Here is a 22,446-nt window from a genome sequence, read left to right as displayed (position 1 = left end):
AACGACTTCGCATATAAATATATATTTTAAGAAAATTGTATATCATTTTAATAAGTTTTTTTCATTTTAGTTGAAGCTAATAGAAGGCATTAACAATGATACAATATTGAGTTGTATGGTGGCCCCAAATCATCTTTTTATGCAACAACCAACACACCCTTCTTTTCCAAGCCTTAATTTGCTAACGAATTGTATGAATTCATGTTACAACTCTACAGATTCTCCATTGTTGCCATCACCTATTCCAGGTATGTTCATGATTTATATCTTGGTAATACCTATACATTACAACTTCAAACCAATTCAAACCAGTCCCAATGACTTTGGAATTACCTACTTTACATATTGAATTGTTTTTCAGAAAATACAGTTTGTGCTGCTTATTCGATAGACTCGTGGTACAGAGCAATAGTCCTTTCTTCAGATGACGAAACGGACACGTCATATATAAAATTCCTAGATTATGGAGGTTATGCTTATGTAGAAAATGACAAATTGAGGCAGATCAGACAAGATTTTATTCTCTTGCCCTTCCAGGCATCTGAATGTTTTTTAAGTAACGTTAAACCTTTAACAAGTAAGCATATTTCTTTTATTTTTTGTCTGTCAGTGAATAAAAAAGTTAAGGAAAAAGTCTAATATTAAAGTTTACAGAATTATGTAAACCTTGCTAATACTATTTTTATATTCATGCATTAGAGACGGGTTTGACATTTTATTTAATACATTTGAATTTGATTTGAATTTTTCGACTTTCTTAGGCTTTTCTCGATTTATTTTTTTATATTTATTATTTATTCTATAATTGATTTTATGCAAAGCGTATAAATTTGGAAACGTCTTATTGCCGGACTTGAATTACAGTGAATTATTGTGAATATTTAAAAAAATATATTAGAAATTATCTGAATTTGTGTTATAAATTATATTGACTTATTTATTTTAATAGATTTTGTTACCATTAACATAAAACACTAATAAACTGGAATTTAAATCAGTCAAATTGAAGTTCCTTCGCTGTCGCGTGATTTTGTTGATATGCTCCTTTAGCTTTATTATTCAATGCTACAATTTATAGTAAAACTTAAATTATTGTTTTTAAACCATATTCGTTTGTCTAGGTGACGGATCATGGCCAGAAGAAGCTTATAATATAGTAGCTGAAGTTACCAAAGGTTCAATAATTTACACTCAAGTAGCGGACTATAGTCCAGAAGGAGTTCCTCTAGTTTTATGTTTTGTTGTTACTGGACCTCAAGTAAGTTTAGAAGGCATTATTTTATAACAGGGTGTCTCAAAAATAAGTGCAAGTATTTTAACTGGTAGTATAGTTCAACCCAAGAAACACGGCTATGAGGTTTTTTTCGCGAAAAAAAAATTTGAAAATTCGGAATTGTTTGAAAAAATTTTTGGAATTTTTTTTAGTTTTTAGTCAAAAATCATAATTTCTTGATAATATGGCAACATAGGTAGTAGATTGAATTTACAAGAAAGGAAATCCAAAAAAGATCCAGTAGTTATCAAAATTTTAGCAAAAAATTATTTTCTTTTAATTTTCAAAGTAAAATAACTCCGTTATTTTGGACTTATTTGAAAAACGATAAAGAGAAAATATGTTTCATTTATCGAGATCTACCACCCCTTAAAATACTTGCACTTATTTCTGGGACACTCTGTATATACCTACCTGGTCATTTTGGAAGCGTGGTCTCGAATTTAACGTGTAAGACAGTGATGTAGGCAGCTTAATGACAAATCAAATGTATTAAATTGAGAAACAAATTGGGTTGATACATTTCTTCTACGCTCTATTGCCAGATTTTGCTTCAAAATTTCAAACCGCACAAGTAGGCGTTTCCGAAAAATGTAGCATCTAGGGTTAGAACGTTATTTTTCACAATTAGTTACTCATTTTACTACAGCCGTAATGGATATATTTAGCGTAGATATATTATCTTCAGTTCAGTAGTATACATGAAGGTTTCTAAAATAATTTATTTTCTTCTACACATTTTCCTACAAACGTAAATACCGGCAACACTGTATTCCGCTTTTGATTTTGTCTCTCTGTCTGTCAACCGGTCATTTATATTATTCTGTCTTACACGTTAAAATCCAGACCACACTTCTAAAATGACCAGGTCGGTATAGTGTCATCTATGGAGTTTGTATATTTTTTTCTGAATAGTCACACACTCTTATAATTACATAACAGTTCTGATAATTAATTAAATCATTATTAATTAGATTATTAATTAAATTAATAATTTGTATTTATATTAATTGGGATTTTATGACTGATATTGCCTGTACTGTCGATCGTTCAGCGGTACGCCATCATTATTAATCTAATATCCATTTTAGTGTGCGTTTGAGATCTTTTCACGTTATTGAGAAAATTTAGGTGCGTTCCTTGGGTCGTATATTGTCATACTCTTTATTTCATACCATGTCACTTGAAATAAAGAGTACGACAATATATTACCCAAGGTTGAACGGTGATTGTACAAACTATACGTTGTTTATTTATATTTTATTATTTTATATTAAACTTTTATTATCTATATCTAACCATTTATATTTAATACAGCTGTTCTATCATCCAGTAAACATAATACAGAATTAAAATTATTTTTTAGGATGTGGTATTCCTTAATAGAAGACTTGTAGATGAAGGCTATGCAGAGTGGGTCGACTTTGAAGAGACGCCTTCGACAACACAACAATCGGAAGTCGATACTATTGTCGCATAATTCTCTATTATTGTTAATTTTACCGTTCTTAAGAATAATTGAAAATCGTTTATTCTTCACAAATGACCAAAAAAGTCGAACTTGGGGTTGAGTAACTTGAATTTTAATTTGTGATCAATTTCGGCGCTAGTTAATTGATGTGTTTTGCATGACTCGACCTTTTTAGTTGACATATAATACAGGGATGTAAATAAAAAACTTCTTATGGTTTGGTTCAGTTAATGTATCTCTGGTATTCTAGTCCTTTTTGAGTACCCCTGTATAACAAGTATAATATATGGCATATTCTATAAATTAAAGGGAAATGTCAACGTCAGCTTATTAGCTCTTTTGTATTTTAATATTTTGTAGTTTTTAGGTTAACGACTGATAAGTATGCGTTATATATACATATATAAATTTTTATTATTGTCGAGATTGTAGTTGATAGATACTGTACTACTTAGGGCACGATTTAAAAATTGCATGGTTTTTAATTAGTAAATAAATTCAATTTATAATTGAGCAGATAGAATGTTAAATGATTTTGTTGTTTTTATGCGCATTAAATTTTGTTTTTGGGTTCGAAGGTTGTAATGTATCATGCTTTTTTTTTGTTTTTGTTGTATAAAGAGTATACTGAAAATGGTATATCAAATATCTACATAGATATTTTTATTTTTGTCCTATTAAAAATTAAAAACCTCGCAATGAGTATTGCTATTAGTACGGAAAGTATTCCTGGCGGGGGCATGTGATAAATGTGAAAGCGCAATATTTTTAGTTAAAACTAAATCATTTTTAGTATTGTAAATAAAATTTATTTATATTACTTATTTTCTTAATAGACTTTTTGATTATTTTATTTTTTTATTGTTGTATGCTTAAAATTGCATAAAACTGTCTTACTGAATTAGACATTGTTCGTTTTAATTTTTTTACCTTGTTAGAGATAATCCACTTTTGCTACGACAAATGAGCCACTAAAACTAATTTATTGAACCATTTCTTCATTTAGGGAATTCTGCTTTCTTAGTATCCTAATGAGATTCTCATGTCAAGTGACAACGCAGTTCTGCGTGTTTGGTAATTACTTTCATAACATAAAAAGACAAAAGATGCTGAAACTGAAATAGCTTAAGCGGCCCATACATTATCAAACAAATTGCGCAACACAGGCTGTTGCCATTGTATAGCTCTGTTTGATGCGTTACGCAATTGTTTGGTAAGTTTCAATGTTTGAATTATTTTGTGCAACGGGACTGTTTGCGCAACACGTTGTGTAGTGTATGTGTTCGTTGCAATATTTTAATTGCCAGACGGTTTTTTTGGCGGGATGTCGCTAATTTCTCGAACAATGCACAACTTTTAATAAAAAGTTTGATCAAAATTTTACCAAATGTATGGGTGATGCAGTTGTGCAACGCAACGTTGGGCATCGCTTTGTTGTGCAATTTGTTTGATAATGTATGGACCGCTTTATTCTCTACCAGCTGAAAATTTGCGTATTTTCAATAGTCTGTAGGCTCCCCAATTTACGGCTGGATCAACATGTCTAAAGTCTTTCAAAAAAACTAAACAAAAATATTGGCTACTGAGTGATCAGCGTTCCATCTTGTTTGGTTTTTGTTTCTTTAATAAAGAAGCTTTAATTATAATGGTCTATCCAAAGAAAGAAATGGCGATTTCGATAGATGGTCAGAAAATGTGACAGAAAATATCAATTTTTGAATTATCATGAATCATGATTCATACTACTGTAGATAAGTCATAGTAACTGTAGATGTCCTATATTCTCTTGGATAGTGTAAGCATAATGTACCTAAAAGATGTATGACAGGAGTGGATCTAGAATTTTGAGCATCTAAAAAATCTTTTAAGTTACTAATATAAAAATTTTAATTTTTACATCATAACAAAAAAATTATGCAACTGTCTTATTTTGATTTCTAGTATTCAGAACTTATCGACTGGTTTTAACGAAACAGTTGTTGCCTTTCTGTTTAATCACATAGCTATATTATCTTAAAACTATATTGGTTTTATTTATTTCAGACGTTCTGAATAAGTTATTATGTACATAATATTTGGCTTTAATTGGCCGCTTGTTTTTATTTTATTTAACTATTAGAGTGACGATTAGCTTTTTATTTTCTGTATATTTTGGGGTTAACCTTGTGAAACTCAGTAATGCAGCGGGACAGTAAAACACGATTTAAAGTTAAAAATGAATTGTTTTTGTGTAAAATTCCAATTAAAAGTATAGTTATTTTTGCATATTTTTAATAATTTTTTACATAACTTGTTTTACTGTTCTGCCGGTCCTTTTTGTTAAGTATGATTTGTGTTATTTTTTGTAAATATTAGTAGTTATAATATAATATCATTATATTGGTTTTTCTGTCTTTATTCTTACATTAATAAAATTTACTTTAAACTTATTTGTTTTAATTTATATTTCATTCTTCAGATAACTTGGCAATCATTGCTATAGATATAACATTAAACCATTACACTTTCATTTCGATATTTACTGTCAATGAGCAGTTCATATTTTACTTCGCTAATTTTGATGTTGGGTACAAGAGATAGACGGTTAAATATTTTTATATATGTAAAGATATATTTGTTACATAATTTAATAAAATATATTGAGTTACCTTACAGGTCAATAAAAAGAGAATACAAAACATCAATTGCACCATGCGTTCCTAAAGCATTAGGATCAATTTTAAGCTTAAACTTTTAGGCACCGTGTGTCTATATAATAGAGAAAAAATATATACAAAAAGGACTATTTCTTATAAAAATAAATAGTTTTACAAAGGCTGAATTTTCAATTTTGGATCACTATAAAATATAAAATTAATATAACAGGCCAACTTAGTTTTTTCACTATAAAGTTGATTCAAACAAAATCAATTGACTGGGTCACTGAGAAAATGCCAGTATTTGTCCTATGTTTCTTCAGTATTAACTCCATACATCCATAGAGATGCGTTTTTGCGTTTCCATTTTTTTGTAATATGCTTGTGCTTGTTCTTCAGTCATGTTTCCTTTTTCTTGAATAATTCTTAAAATCACGTTGCGCACGTCAACCGCCATAGACTTGGCATCGCTAAAAATACGTGAAAAAGTTTTTGATTAAATTTAATAAAATATTGAACAAAAGAGCGTCCGCACACGGGTCGTCTGGCTCTTGAAGGGGAATGTAGGTTCTATGCGATGCGATCGAATGTATACTTCGAGAAACAAGCGACAAAAATCGACCCATAACGTCCATAACCGTTACAGGTGGATTTTTGTCGCTTGTCTCTCGAAGTATTATTTTGGTCATTTTTTCTATGGGTAGTTCAAGTGATGTAGATAACGAAGTCTTTATACCGGGTGGTAGCTTCGTCGCGTCGTTGGAAACAGGAAATCCCATGCAAATTTTGAACTGTCCAGATATTGGCTCCCCTAGTAATTTTACAGGGAAGTCGTAAATATGATTTTTAAAAGTCTGTATATACTGAATACACAATCCAAATTTCAACAATTTTGGATATGCCGATTTTAAGCATTTAAGAATAACTGTATCTATTTTTAAATTTAAACTGAACAAGTAACAAAGCAAAACCAGTCAAATGCCAACATACATATCTTAAGTTGTCAACCTATGATTTTAAAAAGGTCAAATTGTAATTCCTAAATGTTAGGCCTTTGCCTGTTTCTAACATGTTTTAAATTACAAAAACGCGTATGTACTGTAACATAGTAGCGTAAACAGCACAACAAATTATTGACAAAATCATAGGTTGAGGTATGTTGACATTTGTATGCTTTTGCACTGTTACCTGGTCAGTTTTAATTTAAAAATAGATACAGTTTTTCTTAAATTAGTTAAAAACTTATCCAAAATTGTTCAAATTTGGCATGTATATTCAACATGTGCATACCTTTAAAAAACCTATTAAGGACTTCGCTGTAAAATCAACAGAGCCAATATTTGGACAGTTCAAAATTTGAATGGGATTTCCCATGTTTCCAACGCCGATGCACCACCCGGTATATGTATCGTCCTTAAGGTACCGTCGATTTGCAAGAAAGAAACAGAAAGTATAGGTCATCCCTACATTGAACGAAATTTTAATTGTCGATTGCTTTGAATAAGAAGACCAAGGAAGGAGCATATCAAAAATCTTAGGTACACCGCGATGGGCCTCAAATATGGCCGACTTAAATTCCGGTTTATCAGTGTCGTTCTAATTTTATTTAAAAAATGTAAAACTATGATGTAGGGTAGACGTGGGGTAGACTCAATAATTTGTTGTTTTATTTTACGTTGTGAATAAATGTTGGTAGTTATTAAAATTGTTATAAAAATATATAATTCTAATAAAAATAGATAAGTTATAATATTATTAGTATTTATTAACACAAACATCCGATACGCTACTGAAGCAGGTAAGTCAAATTAACGTATCTAAATTCTTTGACATCTAATCTTTGACAAGTAATAAATAAAAGCTAAAATGCAAGAAAAATATATAATTTAGTTAATTTAAGTGAATTTCATAAATGATCGGTTTACTACACGTATGTATATTATATAGTCACTTACTAGCGAAAAAATTGTTCCATTATTTCACCTCAATTTTGCCGAGATCTACCGCACGCTACACAACCAAATATTTTAGAGTCTTTTTCGATAAATCGCGATAGTGTCACTGTTAATTTAAGTTCTGCCACAATTTCCATCTAGATTTACTACCTTTATACAACTATCAGTAGTAGAATAAATAAGAAATAACATAAAATAAGCTCCATAAAGACTGACAAATCCACAAAATTTCAAATCAAATTCAAATGTGTCAAATGAATCGTCAAACAGAACTGTCAAGGATCCCCACCCTAGAGAGCTTTTATGGTGCCTTTTCCGCCCACCATGCATGAATACATGGATAGCATTATGCTCCTTCCTTAGTCTTCTTATTCAAAGGTCGATTGTTTGTTTAGTTAGGTTAAAAAAATTACAAAAGTGATATTAATTTCCTTAGCATTCCATAGAATGTGAAAACCATCATACATATAAATGTCATACAAAAATTGTTGAATACCCTATCTTTTAAAATTCATAGAATTTTTTCATTCAATTTTTTGGCTTTTCATTGCAAAATATCGCACGGAACGTGCGATATTGGCAGGTGACGTCACGCTCGCTTTTCGCATTCTTCGCAGCTCGCAAAGTTCGATTCGAATTTGAAACGCAATCAATTCGACTCCGCATCGATCGCCGCCGTTCGTGGACCTACTATTTGCTACTATTATTTACGTAGGAAGTAGCCACTTGTGGAGAGAGATTCGCTCTGAATTCGAGACGCTTCCGCTTCGAGAACTAGACGACCCGTACGTGGGCACTCTAAAGGAACATATTTCTTAAGGTCTATGTCACTAAGATTAAGTACAGAAGAACGACTAGTTTTAAACAATGACAATCAACATTGTATATTATTATTTTGATGTTTTCAAAGCGGGGAAGGTTATTAACTGAATACCGTCATTCATTTCCTAATTCGTTAGAAGAATCCTTACCCGCATATATATAAATGGCCATTATTTTCAAAAATATTCCATATTAAATCGGCATCCTTTTCCAATAAATGCGTCACATATACTTTTTGTGGTTGGTCCCTCGAAAATGCCAATTTCAATGTCAGTAAACCGTTATTCTCGTATTTTTCAAATTCCGCTTGATAAATGTAATCTTCGGTCTTCTTTCTACAACCGAAATACAGAACAGTTTGTCCAACCTAAAAAAAACAATTTTTTAATTATCACAGTAAAAAGAAAAACAAGTGTTAACTTATTACTTGTTTACCGTCCTCTTTAGAAGAAAACCGTTCCTGAATAAATCCTCTGAATGGCGCAACTCCGGTTCCAGGACCAATCATAATAATAGGAGTTTGTGGTTTAGTTGGAAGACGAAATTGAGATTTACGAATGAAAATAGGCACGGTTAACGCTGCTTGATCTTCTTTGGGTATCTTTTCTCTGAGCCATGTAGTTGCAACACCTAATATTGATTTAAGAAATTTAGTACAGATAAATAACATAGGGTTGTGATTATTGCAACGATATATTTAAAAATAACCTTTAATGTCAGGCTTATTGCAAAAATTTACTTATATCTTTTAATATACCTTTTAATATTTATAAAAAGCACGAAACGCTCCATCATATTATTATAGTGTTTTAATGGTCAATTTTAATGATGAAAGTTCTGTATTATATTTTATAATCGGAGTTACCTACCTTTATTGATACGCCCAGTAGGAGTTTTATACTCTACGACGACTGCTGTGGCATGCACGGTAGATGGGTGCAAACGTGGCGAGGATGATATAGAATAGTACCGTGGTTGTAAACGTGGTAATAACTCACACAGATGATCAAGAGCAGGTTTACAAGAAGGCGTATCCTCAAGAATATGAACAATATTTCTATTGTCTTCGATAATCCATTTCTGATACAGTGCCTTCCCTAAAAATACAAATATTTTTCATTAAAATATAAATACTAACAAAAATTTTAGTCAATAAAAAGTGATAAAGATATTTATGTTATTTTTTAATAAAATTTATATCGATATGAATACTATGAACAGGGTGTGTTAAAATTCACAACAAATATCATGGCAGAAAATTACAAAAATCCTATTCAAATATGCAAAAAGTGGGGTAACAAAATATGGAAAAATGAAATGTCAAAGTTTTCTTTCACTTCTTTCAGCTTTTTCACATATTTTGTCACCTAACTCTATTTTTTGCATATCTAAAATAGAGTTTTGTAATTTACCGCCATGACAGTGAAGTTTTTTTCCTATTGGGTATTCTGAAGTAATTCCACATCAATCCTTGAATAACTGAATAATAGAATAATTTCCATTTGTTGCAAACATTTTGGCACACCATGTATATAAGGCATTTAGAAAATTTAAACAATAAAGAAATTAAATGTTTTGTTAATTTTCAGAACCATTATATTCAAATAAACAGCTTTTTCCGACGCATTATATTCAAATTAAAATTCATTTTGTTCTAATATTAAAATTAACGTCGCATACATGTTTTAAAAGGCTATTAGATCAAAATTGTGCAAGCGTCAAAGTCATGTGACGACAACAACCGATTCACAAAAGATGACGATTACGAGCATTGGTTACGACACAGAAAATATCCTAATTAAGATATACCTCCTGAAACCTTTTTAAGCATTTTTTAAGTTTTTTTTGTTGGTTCGGAAAATTTGCTAAGCTTATAAGTGATATTTACAAAAAAACTTTTTTTATTTTTTAGAGATTATAAACCCAGACTTTTTCAAGATCTTTTAAATGCTGTTTATCCTCTGTATGTATTACATATGTATACAGAGGATGACAATAAAAATTTCCTCACCTTCAGGACTAGTGCTGGCCATCAATTTCAATTTTTCTTTTTCGGCAGGATCTGAACAATATTCGGCCAATTCCTTTAAAACGTGTGTCCTAGGATTCTGCGTAATATCAAGATAATGGGTTAAGGCAGTTCGGTAACTGCAAGGACAAGGGAACGGGTGTTTTTTGCTTGATTCTTCATCCGTGTTAATAAGAGAGAAAATCGTATCCAGATTCTTTTCGCAAAGTTTTCCAATCTATAAAAAAACGATATGTTTACAACAGTTTCTTTAAAGTAAATTATAATATTACTTTTTCAACGAGTTCTGAGTTATTTACTGGATACACAGCCAAATGATCTCCCGAGTCATATCGCATTTTGGAGTCTTCAATATCGAATTCGATATGCATACAATGCCTATCTCCGCTCGTAAATAGTTCTCTGTTGACAGTGATCTTTGCTAAATAGGGATTCTTGGCGTCATAAGGTCTGAAAATTAGTACAGAATTTATAACAAAAATGATACAAATTAACGAGATTCGCTTACGGTCTCTGATTTTTCAAGGAATGTAATCTAGCCATTTCACCAGTGTAGACTCTGTCTGGTGCGTCCTCATATTCCTCAAGTCTGTATTGACGGATACTGATATCCTCGCCTGTAGATTCGATTCCGAAGTATTCACAAACAGCCGGCCAAAATTTGTCTTTCCACGTAATGAAGTCATCTTCAATACTAAAATACACATTGCATATAAAAAAATTGAAAACTTTATTTTATTAGTCTTTAAAATGGAGGTTATCAAACAACGGCATGTAGTGGAAACACAAAATATAAATTAGTTTCAAAACGATTATGGCTTACACAAGCACTGTCTAAAAAACTAATACCTACAAAGAAAATAGTATGTCGTTTCTTGCAGAAAATTTAGTTTAATCATTTATAAGACTTAATCTACATTTTCAAAGTTTACTTCTTATAGTAAGGAAAAATATTAATCGTTATTTTATTCATTACTTTTGTGACTTTTTTTAATTTTAATGTTCACATCCCTTACAGATCAAAATTGAATAAAATCCTTGCAATTTTATACCGTTGCATCGCATACCTAAACATAAATCTCACGTAAATTTTAAACCGTGATTAAGTTGAATTAAAAAAAAACTTGTTAAAACAATTTAAATAATTCATTACAATATAGAAAACTCTCAACTTTCATTAGTTTCTACAATGTACTATTTTTAAATACATAATAATATATAAAAAATTAACGAAAAACATCATTTGGTCCTGGTGAGACACTCGTGTATCACCTTAAAATTAAGGTTAAAAAGTACTGTATGATGGAAAAAAGCGGCGTTGACTCAAGAGAAGATCGATGACATTGCCCATATATCATAAAATGACCCCATAATACATAAAATGACCGCAATCATCATTTCCAAGCCATCTCTGACGCCGTTTTTTTTTCGATCGTACATACAGGGTGAGTCTTAAATAAGTGCAAATATTTTCAGGGCTGGTAGATCTCGATAAAAGAAACATATTTTCTCTTTGCCCTTTTTCAGATAAGTCCAAAATAACCGAAATATTTTACTTTGAAAATTTAAAAAAACAATGACTTTTCGCTTAAATTTTAAGATCCACTGAATCTTTTATGGGTCTTTCTTCTCTCTTGTAAATTTAATCTACTACCTATGTTGCTATTTTATGAAGATATTATAATTTTTAACGAAAAATTCAGACAATAACTAAAAATTTACAGGTCTATCCAAAGTATCCTAAATGATAATCAATGTAACATTTTACGAAAAGCACTCCCTAACATGAACAATATGAACTAGCATACCTGGTGCGTCTCAAAAGTGGCTCACCCACAAGTTTTTTTATTTTTCGGATAAAAAAGCGAGATTTGGTATGTTAGTATATGACATAAATTAGGATTGATTGACGTATTCAATTGTTTTTGGTCATTTTCTGTTTCACCGGAAATGACTACAACTTTTGATTTTTGATTATATTTGATTATATATTGATATGATTCAAAATACCATTTAGGCATCTTTTAACCAGCCAAGACAAGACACGAAAAACTTTAGACGACCAAATATATTTTTCCTTATTAAAAATTAGTGTTTTAACACAGCCTATGCCTTTGGCACTCTAGATTGAAATTTTAAATACGATTTTTTAGCGATAATGTCAAAAGTTGACATATGATATGTCATTCTACTTAGAGTGTCATTTCCTATAGAATAAAGTAAAAACATACCGAGGGTGCCATTTAAAAATCAAAAGTTGTAGTGATTTCCGGTGAAACAGGAAGTGACCGAAAACAATTGAATACGTCAATCAATCCTAATTTATATCATATAGTAACACACCAAATCTCGTTTTTTACCCCAAAAAATAAAAAAGCTATAGGGGTGAGCCACTTTTGAGAAGCACTTGGTATAAGGAAAAATCGTAAACTTTTATTTTACAAAAGTAAAAATGATATTAGTATAAACCATTCAAAATAAACAATTTGCTTCAATAAGTTTTCCTCTAAAATAAAATGGATATAGTTTAAAATTTTAATAAAATTAACAATTTTCTGAAAAAATAATTCTATGTTTACCTATAAGATCAAAATTCCATTGATGTAAGTTTTTCTACTAATTATTTTTTTAAGCAAATAAATACCAACATGTATGTTACTTAAACACGGAATTTTTAAGTTAATTTATAGTTGTCAGTAATAAAACTGTATGCATCCATCTCAGTCGTTTAATTAGAATTTAATAACTATTATATAGACATTTAATTATGTAGGAATCATAAGAAAATAATACTGCACGACAAAAAAAAAGAAATTATTATGATTCGAAGGTAACATTAAAAAAGTCTCATCACCAAATAATAATGTATAATTAGTTTAGTTAAAAACAAAATTGTCGACAGTGCCAATTTTAAAATTATTAATTAAATTCTAGTTCTTACTTCGCATCATCGTCTCCTAATCCTAATTCATACACTCTTGTAGCTCCTAATTCTTCCAATCTTTTATCTATATAAATGGCAACTTCGTTGTAATGTTCATACGTTTTATTTCCTAAACCAAAGACCTATAAATAAACAAAACATATTATGTACTTATAATCTAATAAGTTCACACTGCCGTAATTAATTAAATAAATAAATAAATAAACAAATAATAAGTAAAAATATATCCTCAGATTTATCTGGAGCATTTATACCGGGTGTTTTTCATAAGTTGATTTACAGTTACAGTGATTTTTTCAAACAAAAAACGGAAGTTTGTATGTTAGTATATAACATAAATCAAGATTGATTGACGCATCATCATTTTTTATTACTTCATGTTTCACCGAAAATTACTGCAACTTTTGATTTTTAAATGGTACCCTCGATATTTTTTTACTTTATTAAATAGAAAACGACATTCATAGATAAATGAAACAAGTTTAGATTGGAAAGTGCCCATAAGGACAATGTAAACGCTATTTGGCGCTATTCTTGCAACGGTCGCGACCCAAAACTTTTGAAAATTTCGGAGCGGTTCGGCTCTTTCCGGAATTATATCGCCAAATATTGTTTTTCAAATACATACATGTTACTCGCTGACGAGTATTCGACACACCTAAAAGAAGATGGTCACGCAAGGCGTTTTTCTTTCACGAGCTTTCCTGTGACTGAAAAGCCCGATACGTGATGTTATCTGCCTACCGCACTCCGGAAATTAAAAAATCTCATTGCTTTGTTGCCTCTTTAGTTTTTGGTTGCCGCTGTTAACTGAGTTTACAACCCTTCTCCATTGAGTTCTATTGGGAGCTGCTTTTTCCCACTCATTCTGCATGTTAATTCCCTTTAAATTTTAGTGGAAAATATCCTTGTATCTTTTCAGTTGTCCACCCGGCCTCCTCTTACCGTCTACAAGCTCACCGTAAAGCAGAGATTTTGGTATGCGGTTTTCTTGCATTCTGCATACGTGACCAGCCCCTCTTAAGCGGGATTTGGTGACCATGACTTCAATACTCTCGCAGTTAGCTTGTTCAAGGATCAATACGTTTGAGACATGATGGAACCACCGGACTCTTAAGAGTTGCCTAAAGTGTCTCTGTTGCAACTTGTTTAATGCGTTCATGTGTCGGCGGTAAGGCACCCAGGTTTCGCTCCCATATAACATGGTGGGGATTATAATTGCTCGGTATACTGCAAGTTTTGTTTTGTACTCAAGTCATGATTGTAGAAAACCCTGCCTTTTAATTTTCAGAATGCCCTTGAGGCGCTACTAATCCTGTGCTGAATTTCAGAGTCAATATTGGCCTTTTCCGAAATCAAACTGCCGAGGTAATTGAATTCCGCCACATATTCCAATAGTTCTTCTCCGATTTTATAGCATTGTTGTGATCTTCAACAAACAAACAACGCTTTATTGTACAAAAAACCAAAACAGCTTCATCGATAAAGCACTCACAAACAACAAAATCACAAGAAAATACAAACAAGAAAAAATACACAATACAAATAATACAATTCAAAAAATTTAAGTCTTTAAAATTACAAAAAGAATATACATGGACAATTTTAGAACAGTACGCAGTAAATAGATAACTTCCGGGGAGTGCACATGATTTTAGTTTTGTCGATGTTCAGCTTAAGGCCCAAAGCCTCGTATGCCCAGGTATATGTGTTCAACCCAGGTATATGTGTGAATTGAAATAGTATGTGGTACGACTAACCGTAAAAAATGCTTTTTCCAAATATGCTAAAAAGTGGCTAAAGAGCCACTATCGTTCTATTTGAAATTGAGTTATGATTAAAAATACGATTGGGCCATTTTTTAAATGGCCAGAAAATGTCACGAAAACATTAGACGATAAAATCTATTTTCCCAATGCTACTTGATTAAAAATTAGTTTTATCACACACGTCGAACTCTGGATTGAAATTTAAAATACAATTTATTTAAGCGAAAATATCAAAAGTTGACATATATGTCATTCTATTCAGAATGCTATTTTCTATCAAATTTTTAAACGATACCGTAAATGGTACCGTTTAAAAATCTAAAGTTATAGTAATTTCCGGTGAAACAGGAAGTGACCAAAACTAACTGAATACGTCAATCCTGATCTGTCATATACACACATTCACACATACCAAATCTTGTTTTTTTTAATCGGTTTAGATTCTGAAAGATTATTATGATTTTTGAAGATTCTGACTTTGACAAAAGAAAATTATTTCTGTTTTTGTTTGCCGTTGTTCTTAGCGACCGCTATAGCAGCGCCAGATCGCATTTAACGGTCGCGACCCAAAATAATTTCGCGACCTAAAAATTTTACGGGCTTTCCAATCTAAACTTATTGCATTTATCTATGTACGATAACAGACGTTTTGACACTTTATTGACAAATTTAATCTAACCTTAATAAAAATATAAGTAAAATAGCAAAATCGTTATGGAAACGAAAATATAAAATAACACCAACGTATATCCGATAAACGGAAGCATGAAAATGCAATAAATTTAACACCTGCGTTATTTTCTAACCAATAGTCTTTAAATTCTACCAATAAAATTAATATCGTATCAACGTATCGTCGGACAACGGATGCATGAAAATCAAGCGTAAGCCACTTTTGAAAGACACCCAGTATACTGGAGGTTTATCTGAAAAACGTATTATAGTAGTATAGCAGTATGACACTTAATCATCAGTTAAAGAAAACGTACCGTTGAGAGTAGTAATTTTCCATTTCCTATTATAAATTATAAGACTGTAAATAAGACTTATTGCATTATTATTAACTTAAATATTATCTAACATAAAACATCTAAATACTTAAGGATGAAGAGATCAGGTAGGTACCGTTATTTATATACTATTTAGGTACCTATTCAAAACAAATATAATTTAAATCAAACGTCTACTACAGATATAAAGCATATGTAAAATAGTTGTTATTCAAGGATAGCAAATACGTCGTCTCATGCTAGCTTGTTGTTTTAAGTGTAGAATAACATTGTTTGCAACAATCATGAACCCCTCTAGTTTCGTTCGCCAATCACACGAACTGCGCATGATGCAATTTATTTTGATCATTTAAATTTCGTCTAATTTAAATTGCGAATGAAAACGGACAAAAGAATTTAAGAACATGATAATAAAATAGGATGAGATTTGAATATATAAAAAATAATGAATCATACTAGTCTATTCACTCACAATGAGACATCAAATTAAATTTGAGACGAGATAATAACAAAAGTAAATTGTCATCACTGCATGGGAGAAAAATAAATCCTCCAAAAATATATATAATAAATGATCATATGTTACTTCGTTGATTACTTCTATGTTTAGATAACTTATCAGATCACATTGTTTTAAATTCCATATATTAAAATAATGAACACTTATAATAAAAATAATAATAGAAACACTAAGCTAAATTTAAGCAGTGTACAGGACAGGGTATTTCAAAAAAGTTATATACAACATTTTTAATGGAACACCTAGATATTAAGTAGTTTTTAGATTCTAGGAAGAAAATTAATGTTTGGTTCATTTTGTTCACATTATTGATAAGAAGTTCATATCAATAATATAGTTTTTTTCTACATTTTTTACATTTCCGAAAAATGATAGACAAATTTGAAATGTGAATAAAAATATACAATATGATCGAAAAAAAAACGGCGTCAGCGATGGCTATGAAATGAAGATCGCTGTCATTTATTTGTAAAATTATATGGAGAATGTCATAGATCGTCATTTCCAAGCGATCATCCGGTATAACATGCTATAGGTTAAAATAACAATTATACGATAAATTAAATTTGAATATGACATGAAAAGTTATACAGAGTGAGAAAATATTGATATTGAACAATCGTCATCGTTATTGAAACAAGCATTACAAACGAGGCAGCCAATATATTATTTATTAATTTTATTAGACATTCTATGCAGAAATCATGTCTGTTCAAAATACTATCTAGATTGCTTACCTCTCAGACAAATACTTTTCTAGTTATTTTCACTTTTGTTATTTAATATCATAAGATATTTTTACTAATATTTGGAAGTGGCTGTATTATGATAGTGATATTAGTTTAACAAAAAAATGAGAAATATGTATAGAGAATCCTTAATATTTTGAACGGACATGATCACTGCGTTGAAAACCGAAATAATATACTAGGTGTTCTATTTAAAATATAGAGTAACTTGCCCCATTAGCCCCTATAGTTGACCAGTGTTGCAATATCAATTTTGTCTCACTGTGTATAACTTTTATTGTCAAATTTAAATTTGATTTATCATACAATGGTTACTTTAACCTGTAAGGGTAAACTGTAATTTAGGTAGCTTATTCAAATTTAACATTGGTTTGTTGTTAATTTTTCAAAAATAATAAATATTAGCGATGGGAACTATCGAATGAAATAGGCTATCGAATGGTTAATGAATGAATGATTCTATCAAATGTGTGTGTGTGGTTTTATTCCAATAAAATCATTCATTCATTTGTATACTAAAGCAGTGACAACTAAATATGTCAAAAACCTTACATTTTCGATATAAACTTCTTTAATAAATCCTCATTTATTTTTTATCTAAAATCCAAAATTATAATTAAGATATGGGGTATTCAATTAAAAAAACACAACTTTATTTAATTTTTGTGGACATCCTGTAGAACTCAATAATGTGTAAATACATATATACCAAAAATGAACATACACCAAAAGTATGAGAGGTGTGAGAGGTTTCATCCTGTATATTATCTGAAATCTGCTTAAAGCCCGAAAACTTGACCTTGACAAACAATAAATTTAATCTTCGAAAATTTTATAATAGCTGCTCTCCAGTAACCTTTCAAATTGCCGTAAGTATATATACCGGGTGCGTCTCAAAAGTGGCTCATCCCTATAACTTTTGTATTTTATCAGATAAAAAAAGCGATTTGGTATGTTAGTATATGACATAAATTAGAATTGATTGACGTATTCAATTCTTTTCGGCCACTTCCTGTTCTACCGGAAATGACTACAACTTTTGATTTTTAAATGGCACCCTCGGTATTTTTTTACTTTATTCGATAGAAAATGACATTCTGAATAGAATGCCATATGACATTTTTGCTTAAAACAAAATTGTATTTTAAATTTCAATCTAGAGTGCCATGACTGTGTTAAAAACACTAATTTTTAATCAAGGAGCCTTGGAAAAATATATTTGATCGTCTAATGTTATTCGTGTCTTGTCCTGGCAGGGTTAAAAGATGCCCATATCGTATTTTTAATCATATCTCAATTTTTTCAAATGGAACGAGAGTGGCTCATTAGCATATTTGGAAAAAGCATTTTTTACGAATAATTTGGTAGCACACACTTAGTACTTCGAGTAAAATTGTCGTTTTGAATCGCGTGTTGCAATTTCAAATAAACCGTATTCGAAAATGTGAAAAGTTGACACATAATATGTCATTCTATTCAGAGTGTCATTTTCTATCGAATAAAGCAACAAAACACCGAGGGTGCTATTTTTATCTGATAAAGAAAAAAAGTTATAGGGGTGAGCCACTTTTGAGACGCACCCGGTATACTATGTTTTAAAATTTCAAGTATTAATTTTATTAATTAATACTTGTACCGAGATTATTTCAGCACAGCTGCCACATTTTGTTGCTTTAAGTAATGTTAAGAGAAAGCCCCTGCGATTATCTTATAATTTACACATCAGTTTACATAATATATCATTTATGTGAGAGAAAAGCAGTATATTATAATTATAAAATATACCGCCGCGCAGGTCATAAATTCGTTAAATTAACCTTACCGGTATATTCCATAACATACAATCAACTTTGAATGAGTATTAAGACATTCTTTCACCAGAAATACTATAGTTCATACACACATTCCGATTCATTAATGTACCTGGTGTTTCTCAAAAGTGGATCACCCCTATAACTTATTTATGATGGAAATAAGACATTCTGAATAAATAGAATGTAATGCTATACGTGTCATTAGCATATCTAGAAAAAAGTATTTTTGTACAAATAATCTCAATTTTTTTATCTGAAAAAATAAAACAGTTATAGGAGTGAGGCATTTTTTAAATACAATATTAATCAGGTTAATCAGGTATTTGTATACAAAAATTATATTAACTTACCGCATAATTTAAGCCAGTTAAGTCTGCATCTCCATTTTGTAACCATTCATAAAATTCCATTGCATTATCGGTTGGATCGCCTTCACCGTAAGTGGCCATACAGAAAACAGCCAAAGAATTGGGAATATTCTTAAGATTAACCAAATCTTCCTGAAATAAATTAAAACATTCTTGATTAAATCTTAGTTTAAAGAGCTATAAAAAAATAGTCATGTATACTTTCATCATATTTGCTGCATTAAAAAAACTCTTTAGAGTTTTTCAAATAACTAAACTAATTTTCTAAAATAGCTCAATTACTTTACTTTGAAAACTTAAAAAAAAACTATTTTTCTCTTTGAATTTCCTTGATATAATCTATTACCTATGTAGTCATACTACGAAGATTATTTTTTCTGAAAAATAAAATAAAAACAAAATTTATTTTTACCGGGATCGAAATATACCACCTTTAAAAATATGAACACTTATTTAAGGCTCACCCTCTATACATAATAAAGGATTATTTGTAAACAATACTTTATTAGTTCATTGTAAATTGTTAAAATTATATCTCTTATCAATACAAAAAACAACCATAAAACCATCTAATTAACTGAATGTTTTTGTTTGTCTTTTAACAACTTTATCTGGTGAACGAACTAAAAAGCATGAGCTATAGTTGCTCGACTATTTGACATAATAGTCTGCGACAATAATACCGAGATGTGTTTACACAGAACTGCAAAACAATTGCATAATTCCTGATTAGCTGCTGTTTCACACATATACGCTAATGAGTTGTCATTATTTATGCTTCAATCGTCTGATTTCTTTATTGGAATACTCTCTAATAGACGAACACGAAGATAATCTTCCTATCGCAGTCTCAACATCACAACAGATTACGCAAATGAAGTGACCAGGAACCACCACAGGGTCTGTATTTTAATGCATGCGACAGAGATAAATATAAATGACCGGTTGACTGACAGAGAGACAAAATAAAAAGCGGCATACAGTATTGCTGGGTTTTACGTGTGTAGGAAAAAATAACCTATTTTAAAAACATTCATGTATACTACTGAAATGAAGATTACAGCTGTAGTAAAATGAGTAACTAATTGTGAAAAATCAAGTTCCAACCCTAGATGCAACATTTTTCGTAAACGCCTACGGTTTGTGCGGTTTGAAATTTTGATGCAAAATCCGGCAATACCGCATAGATGAAATGTATCAACCCAACTTTTATCTCTTTTTAATACGTTTAATTTTCCATTAAGCTGTCTACATCACTGTCATACACGTTAAAATCCAGAACACGCAGTTTCGATGACCAGATCGGTATATCTAACCTAGAGATGGGCAAAAGTAACCGGTTTTTTGAATAACCGGTATTTTCCTCTAAAATAACCGGTTATTTAAAGGTAGTTTTTTTTTCACCAGTTAACCTAATAACCTTGCATTACGTTCAATAACCTATAGCCGGTTATTTTTTAAAAAATCGTACTTGTTTAAAACAAGTAACAATTAAATATTAGCTGTTTGAATCGTAAATTTCGAAGAAGCGAACGGCACGGATCTTCCAGATATTACGACGATAACGGGAGATCCCGCTCCCGCTCCCAAAACGAAAATATATGACATCAAACATCAAATGTCAAAATTAAATCAGGCATCAGGCGAACCCTGATGATAATAATCAAAACAACGGCCGAATGGCCCTGGCAGGTCAGGCCGTAAAACAAAGTACTAATGGCATAAAGAATGGCATAGACTACTACTAGCCACCAGCTAGCCAAGTGATACGAACCTAACTTCAAATAGATTCTCTAAATTCTATATTTAAATTTTAACCGACTTTAACGGATTTTCAACGGTTCTTCAAAAGTTTTCCATGGTTTCGCCCAGTTTCACCCACGTTTCACCGTAAATATATTTTATTTGTAGTTTGAAGTCTCTTGAAGCTTAGACTAAAGAATACAAAATTGAAGTTCAAGTAATGAATGAAGGTAATCTTTTCATTATCTGTTCATTCAGTCTCCTTATTTTTTTCTTTGGTATTTGATTAAAATAACTTGGTTGTAGATTGTAGAACTTGTGAGTTGTGTGGGGACATTTGAACGTTAAGTAATTACTAGTTTTAATATCATATCCATGTCTACCAAAAAAGTGAGGTTAGCATTTTTATTTAAATTCATTTTGTACATATACCACATCGCTACAATCTTTATTTAATCATGCGATTTAACTAAGTTTATTATCTAAATTTGAAGTAGACCTATGGAGTGTAGAGGTAAGTAAACCTATAGGAAAACTAAATATTTAGTTTTGCTAGGTTAGGTTATTTGAATAACCGGTTAATTTGTGTCGGTTAATTTTGTCAAAGTTATTATTTTTTTAAAGATAATCTCCGGTTAACCTATAACGTGGTTTTTACCAATAACCGCCCATTTCTAATCTAACCCAGCTCTAACCTCAAAATTTTTGTTACTGATTCGCCGCAGTTCAACCAAAAGCAACCGGATATAATATAGCCTTCATAGTTAATACAAGGTGTCCCAGTATTCCGTGGACATAGAACTACTACGTATTTTTTGGAACGGTAAATTAGTTGGGCACAATTTACCTCTATACACAAAATAAAACCAAACGATAATTTAAAATTTATGAAGCTTATTGTCAAAAATAATTTGTAACAATGACATAACATCCCAATTTGTTTCAATGAGTATATTATCGCCTAACTTGATTTTAATGCTTGATTTGACCAGATATACTATATTTATAGTAGTCAGCTACGGATTTTTTTTCAAAAACTATGCGAGCTGGCATTTATTTACAGAGTACAATAAATATAGCAAATACTAGAAGAACTTTTTATCAAAAAAAGAAGTCAGTTATCGTTGAGGTGCAAAAAATTTCTGCTAGAATTTATGTAGGAATGAGGGTAGTTTTCGCCTTTCTCGTAACATTTCTAGTTATTTTGTGAAAATCGAATGTTAAAGCGCTTCCAAATCTCATTCAAATCGGAATATCAGTTTTTAAAATATCTTAAAAAATGTGTTAATATTTTTTTTAAAAATTTTATGCCCTCTGAACTGACAATCGAAGCACATTTGTAT

At 30.7% G+C, this 22,446-nt stretch overlaps 2 protein-coding genes across 7 annotated transcripts in view; one reads left to right on the top strand and one right to left on the bottom strand.

The window, feature by feature from the left end:
- The window catches only part of LOC115875534 (KH domain-containing protein akap-1), a 55,759-nt gene extending 51,326 nt beyond the window's left edge, over positions 1 to 4,433 (top strand). For both annotated transcript variants that reach the window (XM_030891025.1, XM_030891024.1), the window contains exons 8-11: positions 71 to 248; positions 362 to 577; positions 1,122 to 1,258; positions 2,640 to 4,433. In XM_030891025.1, the coding sequence (XP_030746885.1) occupies positions 71 to 248; positions 362 to 577; positions 1,122 to 1,258; positions 2,640 to 2,753 (645 nt within the window). In that variant the 3' untranslated portion in view covers positions 2,754 to 4,433. The remainder of the gene's footprint in view (positions 1 to 70; positions 249 to 361; positions 578 to 1,121; positions 1,259 to 2,639) is intronic.
- Positions 4,434 to 5,333: 900 nt separating this feature from the next.
- The window catches only part of LOC115875533 (NADPH--cytochrome P450 reductase), a 42,822-nt gene continuing 25,709 nt past the window's right edge, over positions 5,334 to 22,446 (bottom strand). For all 5 annotated transcript variants that reach the window (XM_030891022.1, XM_030891020.1, XM_030891021.1 and 2 more), the window contains exons 4-12: positions 19,343 to 19,492; positions 13,128 to 13,252; positions 10,695 to 10,880; positions 10,459 to 10,636; positions 10,169 to 10,403; positions 9,027 to 9,254; positions 8,585 to 8,787; positions 8,307 to 8,524; positions 5,334 to 5,850 (exon numbers count right to left, since the gene is read on the bottom strand). In XM_030891022.1, the coding sequence (XP_030746882.1) occupies positions 5,706 to 5,850; positions 8,307 to 8,524; positions 8,585 to 8,787; positions 9,027 to 9,254; positions 10,169 to 10,403; positions 10,459 to 10,636; positions 10,695 to 10,880; positions 13,128 to 13,252; positions 19,343 to 19,492 (1,668 nt within the window). In that variant the 3' untranslated portion in view covers positions 5,334 to 5,705. The remainder of the gene's footprint in view (positions 5,851 to 8,306; positions 8,525 to 8,584; positions 8,788 to 9,026; positions 9,255 to 10,168; positions 10,404 to 10,458; positions 10,637 to 10,694; positions 10,881 to 13,127; positions 13,253 to 19,342; positions 19,493 to 22,446) is intronic.

The sequence above is a fragment of the Sitophilus oryzae genome, unplaced genomic scaffold (genome assembly GCF_002938485.1).
Source record: "Sitophilus oryzae breed Bouriz unplaced genomic scaffold, Soryzae_2.0 scaffold_1389_pilon_pilon, whole genome shotgun sequence".
NCBI lineage: Eukaryota > Metazoa > Arthropoda > Insecta > Coleoptera > Curculionidae > Sitophilus > Sitophilus oryzae.
The sequence above is the reverse complement of the archived record's forward strand: the minus strand, read 5'-3'. Positions and strand labels throughout refer to the sequence as shown.